The sequence below is a fragment of the Microchirus variegatus genome (assembly GCF_963457635.1).
Source record: "Microchirus variegatus genome assembly, chromosome: 21".
NCBI lineage: Eukaryota > Metazoa > Chordata > Actinopteri > Pleuronectiformes > Soleidae > Microchirus > Microchirus variegatus.
This window is the reverse complement of record NC_139822.1, coordinates 5,555,376-5,570,298: the sequence shown is the minus strand read 5'-3', so window position 1 is coordinate 5,570,298 and position 14,923 is coordinate 5,555,376. Positions and strand designations below refer to the sequence as shown.

The window sequence follows — 14,923 nt, the reverse complement described above, 5'->3', positions numbered from 1 at the left end:
GTACACAAAACAGCTGTAAACGTTTCATTAATGTTGATATATTTGTTTCAATCGCTGAATGAAGCCTGTCATATTTGGAACAAGAGTTGGGATCTTAAATTGCTTGCACAAATATATTGATCAGCACTCAGCATTTGTTTGTTGTTTATCAAAATCAGTATGTGCCGAGAGCGCGGGCGAGCGGGCGGGAGAGAGAGAGAGAGTAGCGAGTGCGAGTGAGTGAGGTCTGGCCATTAGTTAATTTATTATTTTTGTGTAGGTGTGTACCCTGAAAACGTCGCACAAGTAAGTGAGTTTTGCCACTCACTCCTTGTCACTGAAATGTGCTGCAGCGGTGACTTCTTTTCTGAGAGAAATCTCTGCAGCGGCTCTCGCTGCAAACACTCTGGCCAGTGATCTCCCTCGGGAGGCGTCAAGAGTGAGTCATAGACGGATGTAACGGAGGGAATCCGGTCATTTTTCAAAATAAAACATTGTTCAGACCCCGATAAAACGGAAATAATGTTATTTTTATTCAAGTTATTTATTCTTTCTGTGCGGCCCGGTACCAAACGACCCATGGACCGGTTGGGGACCGCTGCCTTAGCGGACTTGTTCCTGGTTTCTGGCACATTTTTTTGTATTTTTTAGACCAGATATTGGTGGTACATCATGACAAAACCGGGAAATTTAAGGGTTAAAATGACACAAAAAATCATTAATATTTGAAATGTATGTAAAGGACTGAAAACAAATAATGCCAATAAACAAATGTTTCTGCTAATCTTTCACTTACACTACCAGTCAGGACAGACTTCCTCATTCAAAGAAATGGAAAGGTGTGTCCACACATTTGACTGGTAGTGTATACCAGGCTGTAATAATCAAACCAAAAATAATCCAGTTTGCGTTTAGTATATAATTTTTTTTTTTTTTTTTAAGATCATAAAATGAAGGCGCATCATGACTAAACCATCGCAATTAAAGGGTTACACATTCAAACATTCATTAATATTTGATATATATGTTGGTCTAAAAAAATTAATACAATTCGTATAGCTTGTATTTTGATGAGCCCATTTTGGTGCTTTATGTGTGTTAACATAACTGTTTTGAAGGCACATCTAATGTATGTTTTTCCTGTGTAAGTTACACTACACTTCATTTTGCTGTAGTATTAGTGACCCTTGTGTTACTCTGTAGCTGTTAACCTACCATCCTCTTTGGTTCTCATCCTCACTGGGGCACTTTCAGGGCCCGGGCCTACATCAGTGTGAGCCCTCACCCACACCTGATACTCAGTCCACTTCTCCAGACCCTCTAGAACACAGTTGGTAGCTTCTGCACCGATGTCTGGCATCTCATGCCGCTCCGTGTCTTCTCCAGCCAGGGCTTGGTAGCTGACTGTGTAGCGCACAATGGCGCCGTGGCGGCTATCTGGGGGTGGAGCCACCCAACTCACCTGGAGGCTGGTGGAGCTCAGGCTGAGCAGATGTACCTCTTGAGGAGGAGCGGATGGGGCTGTAGGGGAGGGGGAGGGAGCAAAACCACACGGAGGAGGGGCATATGGATCAAGCAAATGAAAAAAACACTAAACAAGCAAAAATAATGCAAAATTGTGAAAGCTTTTTGTATAATTACCTAATTATGTATGCATACAACATGAAACATGAAAATTACATGTTTTTTATTCTAATTTAAGTGACATTACAAAATAAGCATAGAATACAAATTCAGTCAAATTCAGTGGAATCAGCTTTTCTGAATTTCCTCTAAATGTTTATCCCATTTTTTGTGTCTGTACTCTGCCTATAACCCATACTTAAAATGTCATCCACACTCAAAGTCCTCTTCTGAGCAACACTGAGCTGTATGCAGCATTTACATACTGCGGATGATACATCTAATTGTATTAGACTACAAGCTATAACACATTTATTTTTTATGCTGAATACAAAAAGCTTCCATATTAAACAGGGTGCTACCTCTGGACTGAGAGACTGGCTGCAAAAAAAACCAACAAATTACTAGGCCACGGCTTGAGCTGTGTTCTGCATTGTGTTAATGGCAGAGGCCATGAAACTTCAGTGTGAGTTGAAGAAACATAAAATGTGCCAAACTTTTACAAGGTAGTGTTTTATAAAGACACAATTTGGCCCTAATTGCCGTCTCTGCTGCATCTCGCAGTATGCGGAAGAAACAATAAACTGGCCGTATATGTGCCACTGTGTGAACGAGTGCTTAATAAGTGATGTTGGCACATTGATGCAGAGGCTCTGTGCTTCCTAACAGTGGTTAGTCAGACGCTGGTCTGAGCTGAGGTTGTGACACACTGAAATATAAATGAAGTCATACCATTGCAGCTAGCATGCAATGATAATAATACTCAGAACAATAATAACCCATATAAAATATCTAAAACTAGAAAAATGTGTTTTTTTTTAATTAAAAATCACACACTCTTTGTCCCAGTGTGTGTAAAACACTGTCTAACTAAATAAACTGTATACATCTAAATACAACTGCTATAATTGATATTAAATTGTTTAAAACAGCTACAGGGCAAAATATACGCCAGCTCTTCAGTCCAGAGGTAAAAACAGAAAAAAAACATTAAACTATTTGGAAAAATTAACAATAACAATAGTGATGACAAACTTAACCACATTCATTAAAAAACTAAAATAAAACAAAAAACATGCTTCTAACTCCATCACAAACTTATTTAACTCTACAAAAAAGTTTTAATGAAAAACTCAATCCAAAGCAAGGTGTTTTTATGAAGCATGCACATAAAATGTATTTCTTAATTAGCAGAGCAATGAACAGCTAGAATATGAATCCTAATGCCAGAACATGAAACTCTACCTTCTCAAGATATTAAGGCTTAACAAAAGAGAAGTGAATCATATCATGTGGCCAGTGAACCACAAGATGGAGTTCAGAAACAAATAAAGACCTGACTATTAAACACCAGGGGTGCTTTTGGAAAGTGAATCGCAACAATGCTGAAGATTTGCAGAACATACTTTGAATGAGCTTCTTTAGAAAGAAAGACGTGATGAAGGGAGAACACCATAAAATAGAAACTATACACAAAAGAGGTGTGGGCTGATATAAAATAAGTACTGGAAATACGTGGAAATGATGATTCTTCTGACAATTATTATTTGTAAATGAGGATACGTAAACCATTTCTCACAGATCGAGATAAAGTGGCAAGTTTCCAGTCTTTAAATGAGTTGTAGTGTTGACATTGCAGTCGACACAGCACAAGTACGAACAAAGCTCCGTACTGTTCATTGCTCTGAAACTTAACAAAAGGATACTACACATTGAAATGCAGCAGAGGAAAATGTCACTTTTCCCAACTATCCGTTTGCCTCAGAACCATCCTCATGCCGCCACTTTTCATGCACCCCATCCTGTCTGTGCATGAAATCCAAATTCTACTCTCCAAATTCTGTGTCCTTATGTCTGCTGCTGGCAGGAAGCACAAGGACAAAGGCTCATCGCCATCCATGATCTTTATTGACGGTTATATAATTCTGGGCTTGTCAGACATGTTCTTCAATTATTTTTCTTAGTCCCAATGGGAGAAATTTACAAACAACAGATATTCAACCCCTCTCTTCTGTCTTTCTCTAGTTCAGCCAGCAGCAATAGTAATCATACTACAGACTGCACATACATATTAATGACAAGCAATACTATCCATCTGACTTTTATTTTGGAATCTCTCTGGACACATTAAAATAGTTATCCATCTATATGTTCCACAATTACTTCAGCACTTTAAAATCACTACTTTAAGTGCACAAAGAAGTGGTTCTTTCTAAACCCTGAACTCGGTTTCAAAGTTTAACAAACCATATATTACAATTATTACTTTTACTTCAGGCATTTTATATTCGACAAATGGGATTTTGTGATGAATGTGCGTGAGGCAAAACATATACTGCGCTTATGTTGTCTGAGTGAAGCAGCAATCAGCTGGCAAAGAGTGACATTTTGAGTGCTGGCACTGTGAAAGCACATACAGATATGAGGAGAAATAACACAGACCAGCATTACATTAAACATTAAACATACCTTTGACACTGAACACAGGCCCTGCCCTCAGATATATGGACAGGGGGGTTAGTGTTGGTGACAGAGGTGAGGTGGAGGAAGCGTGAGGCTGGCAGGGACGGCTGCAGTGTCAGCACTTTGTGCTGTGCTGAAACTGACTAAGTGGCCCTGCAATCTTTGTATTAAACTCTGTGAAAGTCAACTTTGTTCTACCATATAACAATGACCTAAATCTGCACCAGCTGGCTGTGGATGACCTTTATCCTAGGAAGTGATTGGTTAGTGGATTAAGAGGAGATAAGGCAGAGGAGAGAGAAGAACAAATGATCGACTTACTGGACTGGGCAGTGCGGGCCTCGATTGGCTGTGTGTAAACACCTAAACCCATTTCAGAACGAGCTGCCAGTGAGAAACGGTACAAGGTGTCAGGCTTTAAACCGTCCACGGCGTACGAGCCCATTGGGTCAAACGTCACATGTATCTGTAAATGGAAACAATTAGTCAAAAATAAGCAGAACTCAAATGTCCTGATGTGTTGAGCTACATGAACAGTATTAATGCTACTACATCGTCTGAGGAAATGCCTAAACTGCTGTCTATCATTCATATGCGTGCAGGTCAGAGAATACAGCCAGATTGTTCCCACATTGTTCCAAAAGGAGTTCTCTGGTTTACAGTTGGTACAGTGGTCCAGCAGTGTTGAATGAAGGGTAACAACAGTGAAAGACAGAACTGAAGAACTGAGCTGTCTGTTACTATAGTAAATCTTTCTCATCAGCTGGGGATCTGACTGCTGAACTACAATAACAGTGTTCAGCTGAGGATCCCCATTTAGAGAAATAGAGGAAGATTCACTTGTCTGCATTTCCAATGTAAAGAAGTGAACAGTCAGCAAGACAGACACAGAGTGTGTTTTAAGAAAACAGATCATTAAATAGTTATCACTTCATGTTGTTATTCTAACCTCGCTCTCTGTTCCAGCCTCCCAATACTTCAGCTCATACTTTGTGATGGGGCCCTGCACAGGCCACAGCCACGTTAGCCTAATGCGAGTGTCAAGCTCGGCTTCTGCCTCAAAGCTGGATGGCTGGGCAGGGACTAGTTATAGAGGGTTGAGAAAAAGAAGAGCACATTACTAAAGGCAAAGGTTATTACAAAAGGAAGCACTTTGAATTGCACTTAATTAGCGATATGCTAATTGATATAGAAGTAGTATTTTGGTAATCATCTCATTTCTACTGTGATTTCCAGCTTGGTAATAAAAACTGCTATAAGGCAATAGCATTATTGTACAATACTATGTCATTTAAAAAGTAAAATCCAGCTAATAGCTTTTATAATGAGAAATACTGTAGGCTGCCATCAGTGCAACCTCTTAACTTGAAAATGATTGGGTACCAGAACCATAATAATTACCATATCCTTAAATTGAAATTCATCCTCTCTTATGTCCCACACACCTTTTCCATTGGTGTAACCAAGCTATGAGTTGGTGATTACCATAGAAATGAGATAGTATTACCGTCATATTAATATTATGTCCCTATTAAAAAACAATTACCACAGTATTATAGACTTGTCATGTAAAGTGTCTTCAGACATACTAGTATAGATAAAAAATGTTTTATTGAAACTAAACTGAAATTTTGACACATAAAGTACATGCGAACCCAATATATCCAATATGAGCTTTACCTTATCTGAAGTGATTTATAAACCAATGTAGGAAGTATTAGCCAAAATGGACAATTTAAGTCACATTAACATTACAACATTACATTACATTACATTACAACATGGATATGAACACACAGAATAATAAACAGTGGTTGCCGACTCACCTCCCTGCTGGGTTTTCACTTGCAGAATGTCAGAGGGTGGCCCATCACCTACAGAGGTAAAGCCCAGCACCCGGAGGCTGTATGTTATATCAGGAGTCAGGGCTGAGATGGTGGTCAGACTGCTGTCATCAGTGTTGTGCTTCTGCCAGGCACTGAGTGGAGCATTCAGGTCCGAGTTATAGTAGATGCGGTAGCCCCTGATTTGTCCATTTGGTTCCTCGGGGGGTTCCCACTGGACCAACATCGTACTGGCACTCAACATGCGCGCCTGGACGTGCAGAGGAGGTGAGGAGGGGGCCTGCTCACCGGTGCGTGTCTCCACAGGATCACTGGGTGGCCCACGGCCAATGTTGTTGACAGCCATGACACGGAACTCGTATTCAGAGTAAGGGCTAAGTCCACCAATGCTGTACCGTGTGGTGGCCACACCTTCCACTTCCTGGAAGCCATTTTCTGAGGACTTGGGTCTGTACTGGATCATGTAGTAGGACACAGGTTCTGGGTTCCCAGAGTCCCAGGTGAGAGTCACACTAGTGGCTGTGGTTTCTGTCACAATGAGCGAGCTTGGGGGCTTTGGCAAGGCTGGGGAGTGAGAAGGAGGATATGAGCTTTGATATTAGATGTGGAATTTTAGGACTTGTGTCAATTTTTATGAAATTACCCACATCTGACACCGTAATTCTCAAAACTGTAAACACATTATAGAAATAATTCCTTTCCAGTGGAGAAAACAAATTACTGTGTGATTCTCCATTCTGAATCTCATAGAACTGAAATTATTGTTTCATAAGCTAATCCTTGCAGAGTAGTTCCTGTTGTGAGTTAATGACAAATACAAAGCAGATGATCCTCATAATGGTTTTACTTGAAGGAGGTGGCCTGTATTGCTGAGGTTCCTCTAAACAACTGAGACATTCAGTTTATCGATCAGCTGGGATCAATATTTAGGACAGCTGATAAGAGAGGCTACAATAGGTGGACAAAGTCTCTCTCTCTCTCTCTCTCTCTCACACACACACACACACAAGTGGAGAGAAACACATCACACTTGGATATAGACAATAAAATGACTTTCAACTACACGTGAGACATCAGTGCTCATCGACAGGGCTGGACTGGGACCAAAAAATGGCCCTGGCATCTTTGGCCATGGCGGCCCACCATGATTATTTATATGATATGAAGAGGCACATGACATACCAGAGGATATGTGTGCACATTGTATTGTTTCAAAAATTAGATGAAACAATACAATTGTGGCACTGAGATGGACTCAGTGCCACAATTTCCATCTTGAAGGGAGGCAAGTAGTAGAAGTAAACCAGTCAGTCGTCATGCGTTACAACGCCGTTAACATGTCCGGCACTAATAATATACTCTTAAATGGAATTATGACAGTAATGACCAGTATGACCGGCCCTAAAACATGGGTTGGACCACCGGGCATTGCCTGGTACGCCCGATGGCCGGTCCATGCCTGCTCATGGACACTTGCATGCAGTATACAGTGTTTAGCTTTTTTTAGTGGTGATGGTGATTCACATTAACATCTGACTTTGTATTAGGGATGGGCATTATACTTTTATTCATTGAATATTCAAACTCTAAACTCCAGCACAGAGCTAGTGAAAGTATTCACACCTTGTGATCCAACAGGAGCAGCTTACAAGATGCATAACCTTCCACTTTTGCTTCTTTTGTATCCATTTAATATATCACAAACTTTACAAACTTGATCTACTTTTTATAATCAAGTGAATAATCAAATAATGAAATATCAATACCCATTCCATACTGCTGTGGTAAAAACCACCCTAAGTTTGAAGTTATGAACTACTGCTCTCACCTTTGACAGTAACCTGAGCTGTGGCTTCAATCATGCCCAGGGAGGACATGGCCACGCAGGTATAATTGGTGGACTCGCGAATGTTGGTGACCTCCAGCACATTGCGTCCCAGTGGCATCTCTTCCTCCTTGGTCAGGTCCACCAGGCCCATTGTCCACTTCACATAGGGCATTGGAGAACCCACTGCCACACATGTCAGGTTGATGCTGCCACCTGGCATCACCTCTTGGTTGGTGGGTGGAATGGAGAATCTGGGTGGGACTCTTCGCACTATGGGAATTAAACAGAGAGAGAAGTTAATATGTAGAATACGTGAGGTGAATGTGGTGTTCAAAGCTAAACGCTAACTAAGAATAGCGGACAAAATGGAGGGCTGATTGCTTTTATTCAAATGTGCAGACGAGCACAATGGGAATAATAGGACTGTCACAAAATGGCTCTGGAAACTCACAGGGAAACTTTGAGGGGGTGTCTTAGCCAACAAAAGGGAATATAATCAAAAAAATAGCCCAGTTTTTCTGGAGACTATGTCCAGCCTTCTTTTGTCAGGGTGTCAAATAGTGGCGAGAGTTGCATCACTGAGGGACCCTGTGGAGATGGCATTGTTTGATTTCTCCCCTTGCTCTCTCTCTCAGGCTCCTTCTTCTCAGTCTCTCTCTCTCCCTCTGTGCAGTCTGATATGCAGATAGGCTGACATTAAAAAGGGGTTCCCATGGAGACAAGAAGGGCCCGTTGACGTCGCCAGGGACAAGGCAAACACCGATGCAGAGGCTCCATGCAATACTGAAAAGCTGGCCTAGAATAAACAGGCAGCCGTCATTTACATATGACTTGTTTTCTGTCTAAATAAAGATGCACAGGAAATGCTTGCTACATTTAAACACTTTGGATCTTTTTCTGGTAAGTTTTGGCAACAACAACAACAAAGCTATCTGTTTAGCATGGTGAAATCTCGTTTGCTATCCACTGCTATGTGGAGATCCATCAAGGTCAGACCTGTTACGTTTATAGCATGAACACAACCACAGTTGAGCAGCATATAAGAAGGAGGGACTCTGACTTCTTTAACCTTAATTATGTAGAAAGTGAAGACAAACATTAAGCTCCCAAAGGAGAACCCATTATTGCCATCCCGCTACTACAGGTTGTATGTATTTAAAACATTATGGCATGAGGCTATCCCTGCAGAATACATGCTGCTTGTTTCCCCTAATACACTACAACATCTCTGTGTCCCTGAAAAACAAAAAAACTAAAACTGTAATTGCTCTTTTGCACCGTTCTCCATGAAAATGGATTTTCAAATGGGAGTCTGCCTCCACCTTCCTTTCTCCACCACCATTCACCCATCCCCTCCCTTCCCGATCCAATTTGAACCGGAACGTCATTACAGCCATGCTTGTTATTCCCCTCATTATGTGGTGAAATGGAAAAACACAAAAGCACGTTTTGAGATTCCAGTCAGGAAAAGGCTGGTTCTCTGACTGCACTATAATAAGGGAGACCTGGTTCACAGTCATTTGAATTTTCTCTAAAAATAATTGAATAGAGGTATCGTGTACAAACCTGCCTGTTTTTAATTAAAAACAATCATGTGGGCTCATGGCTCAATTTGTCATTATCCCAACATTAATATTCACCATCTGAGTCACAAACAGACTGAAAGATACATGTTTTGTAATCACAAAACTTCCCAGGTAAATCAAATCTTTACATTTTGCAGGACTGACCTATTCAGAGGAGGTAAAATCATTAAACACTCAGGACAGAAAAGCCAAAGTTTAGGACACAGTAAAGATGACTGTCTAATATTATTACCATATAAAAGTAAAATGTTACATTTAGTTTATAAAGATGACTTCATGAAAAGACAACATTATGGTTAAGGTTTCATGCAGGAGGAGAGTAGAGTAACACACATTAACTGTCTAGAAACTCTCACATACGACCAGCCATGACATCAGCGTTCTGCAGTTCACAGGGATTTAGCTGATATACACATGCAAGGACTGGACAGGTCGGCTAGTGTTACCAGCCTGGGAACAGGACAGAGACGACATTCTCAGGCAAAGCATGCATAGGCGCCGAGGGAAGATATGGGATGGGATCAGAAGACTCAATTTGCTGGGGGAAGAAGATAATGGAGGGACTCGGTAAAAATGTTCTCATAAGAAATGTGTGAACATCTGATTTCCAAAGTGACTAATGCACAACAGATGGGTTCGTGAAAACGTGATGGTATTCCACTTGTGTTGGTAGCCTCGTGTCTACACACACAGCAGCAACATCTCAACATAAGTGCAGCTAATCTTTTACAACATATGCTTATGAAAAAGTGAAACCTAAGAGACGAAGACTAAACAGTGCTAAGAGCAGCGAGTCAATGGGGCCTGTGTATATTGAACACTTAATGTTGTGAATAATTCATGGCAAGCGGTTAAGTTTGGAGAGGTGCTGTGGAACAAAATGACTAGAGGGCAGGTAATTGTTATCGATTCTCTTGAAGCCTCTCTCCTGTTGAGAGCAGCTTGGAGAGACGAGCTCCAGGACTCTATCAAAACCACAAAATAAGCCCTGTCTCCACTCTGCCTGCCTGCTTGCTGGATACCTATAAATTTAACTGCCTTGACAAAGTGCCCGAGTATAGCAGTACCTGTTCAGAGTGAATCAATATCTGAGCAAACTGGCACACAGTCAGCAGGCTCCCGGGCTTCCTGGCAGCAGCACTGGGCAACCATGATGGCTGATCATCCCCCTGTCAGCACCCTGCCAACTCGTTCCTAAATTTTCTTGAGGTCAGCTCTTTGCGTGGCAGGGTTTCAGGAATGGGGCAAGTGAAGAAATAATTTCCAAAACATCACCTCTTATAGACCGTCAGTGCCATTATTCAAAAACTCTAAAACAGGGATTTGGTTTGTATGTGGATATAATGTCTGTATATGTTTGTAAATGACAACTCAGAAAATCTAATCATAGCACATAAATCCTTCTTTTCCCTACACTAAAGGACCGTCTTCCTCTTCTTCTGGCTTTTCTGGATCATCTTCCTCCATCTTCTCCTATCCCATGTGTCCAAATGTCCCCTTTCACAAAATCTATGAACCTCCTCTGTGATCTTCAACTTTTCCTCTTGCCCAGCAGCTCCATCTTCAGCATCCTTTGTCCAATATAAATCACATTCCATCCTCTGCACGTCACCAAACCATCTTGACCTTGAGTCTCTTACTTTATTTACAACCTATTCAACTTGATCTGTCCCATGAAGGCTCACTTCTAATCCTGTCCATCCTGGTCACTGCCAATGGAAATCTCAGAATCTTCAGCTCTGCCTCCTGTCTTTTAGACAGTGCCACTGTCTCCAAGTCATAGCAGGTCTCACCACTAACCCATCACATACTACAAGGCAGGAAAAAATAACCTTTTCAGTTCTGATACCTGTTGCCACCTGAACGCTGGATTAATTCATTACAGACCTCTGATGGGCCTGCTATGAGTGTGTCAAATAACAACAGAACGCAAGATATCTAATAACAACCACAGGAAGCTGAACAGGGACTGTTAGGCTAATGGAAACATGGGTTGGGGGATTGGCATCATAAAACATGCAAAAACTAACAAACAAGTTGACAAAATTATGTATTCACACAACAGAGGATAAGGGAGAGATATTATAGATACATGTATTTTTGAATGTGGAATATCGGTGTGTTCATCAGAAGGGCTGGTGTGGGAGGAAGGGACGGCTGACTTTGTCTAAAAGCTGCATCAAATTGAAGGGGAGGTATTGAAAGCGAAAATGACCAACCTTCACGCTGATCTGTTTGTGGATGAAGTAATTTGATGGAGGTGAGCGATGGAATGAAAAGACACAAAGTGGAGAGGAAGACAAGACAGTGAAAACAGACAGTGCATCCAGAGACCCAGTGAGGGTTAGTGACATGTTACAGTCCAAGAAATGCATAGTATACATACACAACCAGGGAGGGAAGAGTAATTTACTGTCTTTTATTTCAAGAAGACTTGTTTATATTGTCTAAATATCACATAATATGCAATAAGTCTTCAGTCATTTTAAAACTCTTTGATAATTTTGCCTGATACCCTTCTTACTATAAAATGACTGTTCAATCAAGTGTGCTATTGAGCTATTTGGTATGAATTCCTAAACAAATTTCAAAACCGAATAACACATTTACTGTCACTTCACTTGCAGATTTTGGTATTTTTAGGCCTAATGCTGTTGTGGTTTGACATTTTCTATTCTTTACCTTGGGTGTTAATTACAGTCTATGTATCTTGTACCACACATTTTTCTACCTACCTGTTTCATTACCTCAACTATGGAGGTTACATTTTGGGCTGTGTTTGTCTCTTGTCTGTCTGTTACTTTAGAACAGAGCGATTACGGCGACATATTCTGGCGATGAAGGAATGATTTCACTGGACCTGAATTCTGAATTCCTTCAACGAAGAAATTGTTAACCTTGCAAAATATGGGAGCATACTGACAGAGGGACACTGAGTGGCCTTAGCAAAGGTTTGCGCTCTTTGAGTTGTTTCATTATATTTGAAAACCTCCCTCCCTGACACGCATACATACACACAGAGAGAACAGCATGAAGATATTTTGTTAAAAGAAAAGGCCCAGCTGCAGCACTTTATCCTCTGTGACATATTGACATGTCACATGGATATATGAGGGATTGCCAGCAGACAGAAGCTGACATCCCTCCTCTGTTGTGGGATAAGCACTTGACAAATGAGCGCTCATGCACAATCACAGGACGCTTGTGAATCTGCCAGTGTTGATGGAGTCCTCCTGTAGAGGAGGGTCGACAAAAAGCGACCCGCGACAAACACGGCGCGCTAACACACCTGCACACCTTCAAACATGCACACACGCTCTTTATGGATGAGAAGTGGAAGGACATAAAATTTAGGTATGTGGATAGGAAGGGGAAAACAATTCATGAGCAACCCTACACCCACAGAAATATGATGACATCATTCTCTGGTGGCTCTAAAATGTCAAGACAAGGGTGACGATGGTAGTGTACCTGTGGACAAGAACTGGATTAGGTAACAAGAACGAGTGGGGGAAAAAACACCAACGTGTTACAAGCATATTTAAGTCTGACAAGGATGTGTGTGAGTGTGTGTGTGTTACCAGGTATTAAAAGGTGGCTGACAGAAAATAATAACAGCCCTTTCTCCTGTGATCTTTTTATGTCAAACTCAAGTAGTGGTTACTTGTTGATAAGGCTACAAATTACTGCTCTACCCAGGATGGAATGAAATTGTTGGACTGCACCACATTTAATCTAACAGCCCAGTAATAAGGGAACATAGAAACTGTTCATCACTGCATGTAAGTGTTATTTTAATATTGTACTAGATGTGTGGATTCAACTAGGGCAATGTATCGATATTATATCTATATCATGACATGAGATGACATGAAGATGATATCATAGATTTTGGATACTGTCAGGTCAGTAACCCATCTGTGATGACATGTTTTACTTTTCAAGGTTGCTGCAATTAATAAACATTATAGTGAATACATTTGTGGAATAGACTAAATATTATACAATAATTGTGTTATAGCAGAATTGGACCGCATTTATATTGTTTCTAACACACATAAATATGCCTCGTTTAACATTAAATAGGTTATCTGAAATGGAAGGTTATAACTGCATTTTAAGATCATGTAATACAGATGATCAAAAACAGAATATTTTATTGATTTAATTGATTCCATTGATTCATTTTTGAATGAATGAATGTTTATGGTGATACTAACCCTAGATTCAACTTAATTTCTGGAGCCTGTTGCTGACATCCACAGTCCACAATATTTAACTGCTGAGTTTGCTTTCAGACATTGTTTAGTTTTACAGTTTGAGTCGAAATTGTAAGGGCCAAATCTTCCCTCTGCTGTCTGCAAATAAGAGACAATACAGGGAAGGAAGATGGGTGCGTCAAAAGCCACTTGTCTCTAGTCCCTTATGTGTTAAACCCAATCAGGCAGCCCAGTGATAACACAGCCCAGGGTCTTGTCTCTTCATTCTTGCAGCAGAAACAAAGACAGAGTGAAAACATGGCTTGAGCCTTTGTTCTCCATTCCAGACAAGTGCACTTTAAACGGTTACGGTTGGTTTGATTTCTATCTCTCCACTGGTGTGGTGGGGCTGCTGGAAAAGCTGGCATTGGGGCCAGTGGGTTGACAGCTACCTGGGTGGTGTTGCAGACTAGCTGGGCCCGGGGGCCTTGCTGGCGCCTTGCCACACAACCACTGTAATTACCTCTGAAGGGGGAAAAAAAGGCCATGTCTGCACCTGTGACAGACATGCCCTGATTAATAGACGAGGCTTACATATATTCCTCGTCTATGCCGTTTGGCTGACTACCTCCCTCTGTCAAGATTTAAGATCTAAACCTTCTGGCGCTCACAGTGTTTAATCTGTAAATTTGATGCTGCTGTGGTCCTTGAAGATGATTTTTACCTCCGATTCCTCTGATCCAGGAAGACGATCTGTCTGCTGCAAAAACAGTTTTCTTGTATAAATAATATTAGCGCTGCTGCAAGGGAAATCTCGTCTGGCAAAAAGTATTATGACTTTTCATTTAAATGTAGCGAGACAGTTAGGAAAAGGGACGAGAAGCACTGATCTGTAAAATAGCTTACATGATGCACTATATGCTTTTAATAAAATGATGAAGTGATGGCCAATATGGCTCTTTCTTGTCCTGACACGTTCACTCCCACATCCACACCTCCACCCACACTAACAACTGGATCAGCTATTGTGTTTTATGTTCATCAGATCTGGTGTTTTTCACAGGGCTTGACCTTAACTATTCGTTCCCCTATACAAGCTCTTTATAGAATGGGCAGAATGCCTTTGTACTGCATTAGTCTGCTCACAGACACCAAAACAACAAGAAATAATGAAACCTTAGGCCTCTCCGTGCCTTTAGCAACTCTGAGTTGTGTTGGGGTGGGAGTGAGGGTGTAATTGAGCCTTTTGATACAGTTCATAAAAAAAAAAAAAGAAACAGGGCTTGTCTTGGCTTTCAGTGCCATCAGACGAATCGCTTTCAATGCAGCTGTTTTCACAGCGGCAGCACCTGGTCCAGTCTGCAGCCAAACAGGACGCTGAGGTTAGTCCATTTGTGAGGG

At 41.1% G+C, this 14,923-nt stretch overlaps 1 protein-coding gene across 1 annotated transcript in view; it reads right to left on the bottom strand.

Annotated features, from left to right (window-relative positions):
• LOC310942299 (receptor-type tyrosine-protein phosphatase F) overlaps window positions 1-14,923 on the bottom strand; it is a 133,039-nt gene that overhangs the window by 57,227 nt on the left and 60,889 nt on the right. The window contains exons 7-11 of the mRNA XM_083907659.1: window positions 7,738-8,007; window positions 5,892-6,473; window positions 5,015-5,148; window positions 4,387-4,531; window positions 1,195-1,500 (exon numbers count right to left, since the gene is read on the bottom strand). Coding sequence (XP_083763785.1) covers window positions 1,195-1,500; window positions 4,387-4,531; window positions 5,015-5,148; window positions 5,892-6,473; window positions 7,738-8,007 — 1,437 coding nt within the window. The remainder of the gene's footprint in view (window positions 1-1,194; window positions 1,501-4,386; window positions 4,532-5,014; window positions 5,149-5,891; window positions 6,474-7,737; window positions 8,008-14,923) is intronic.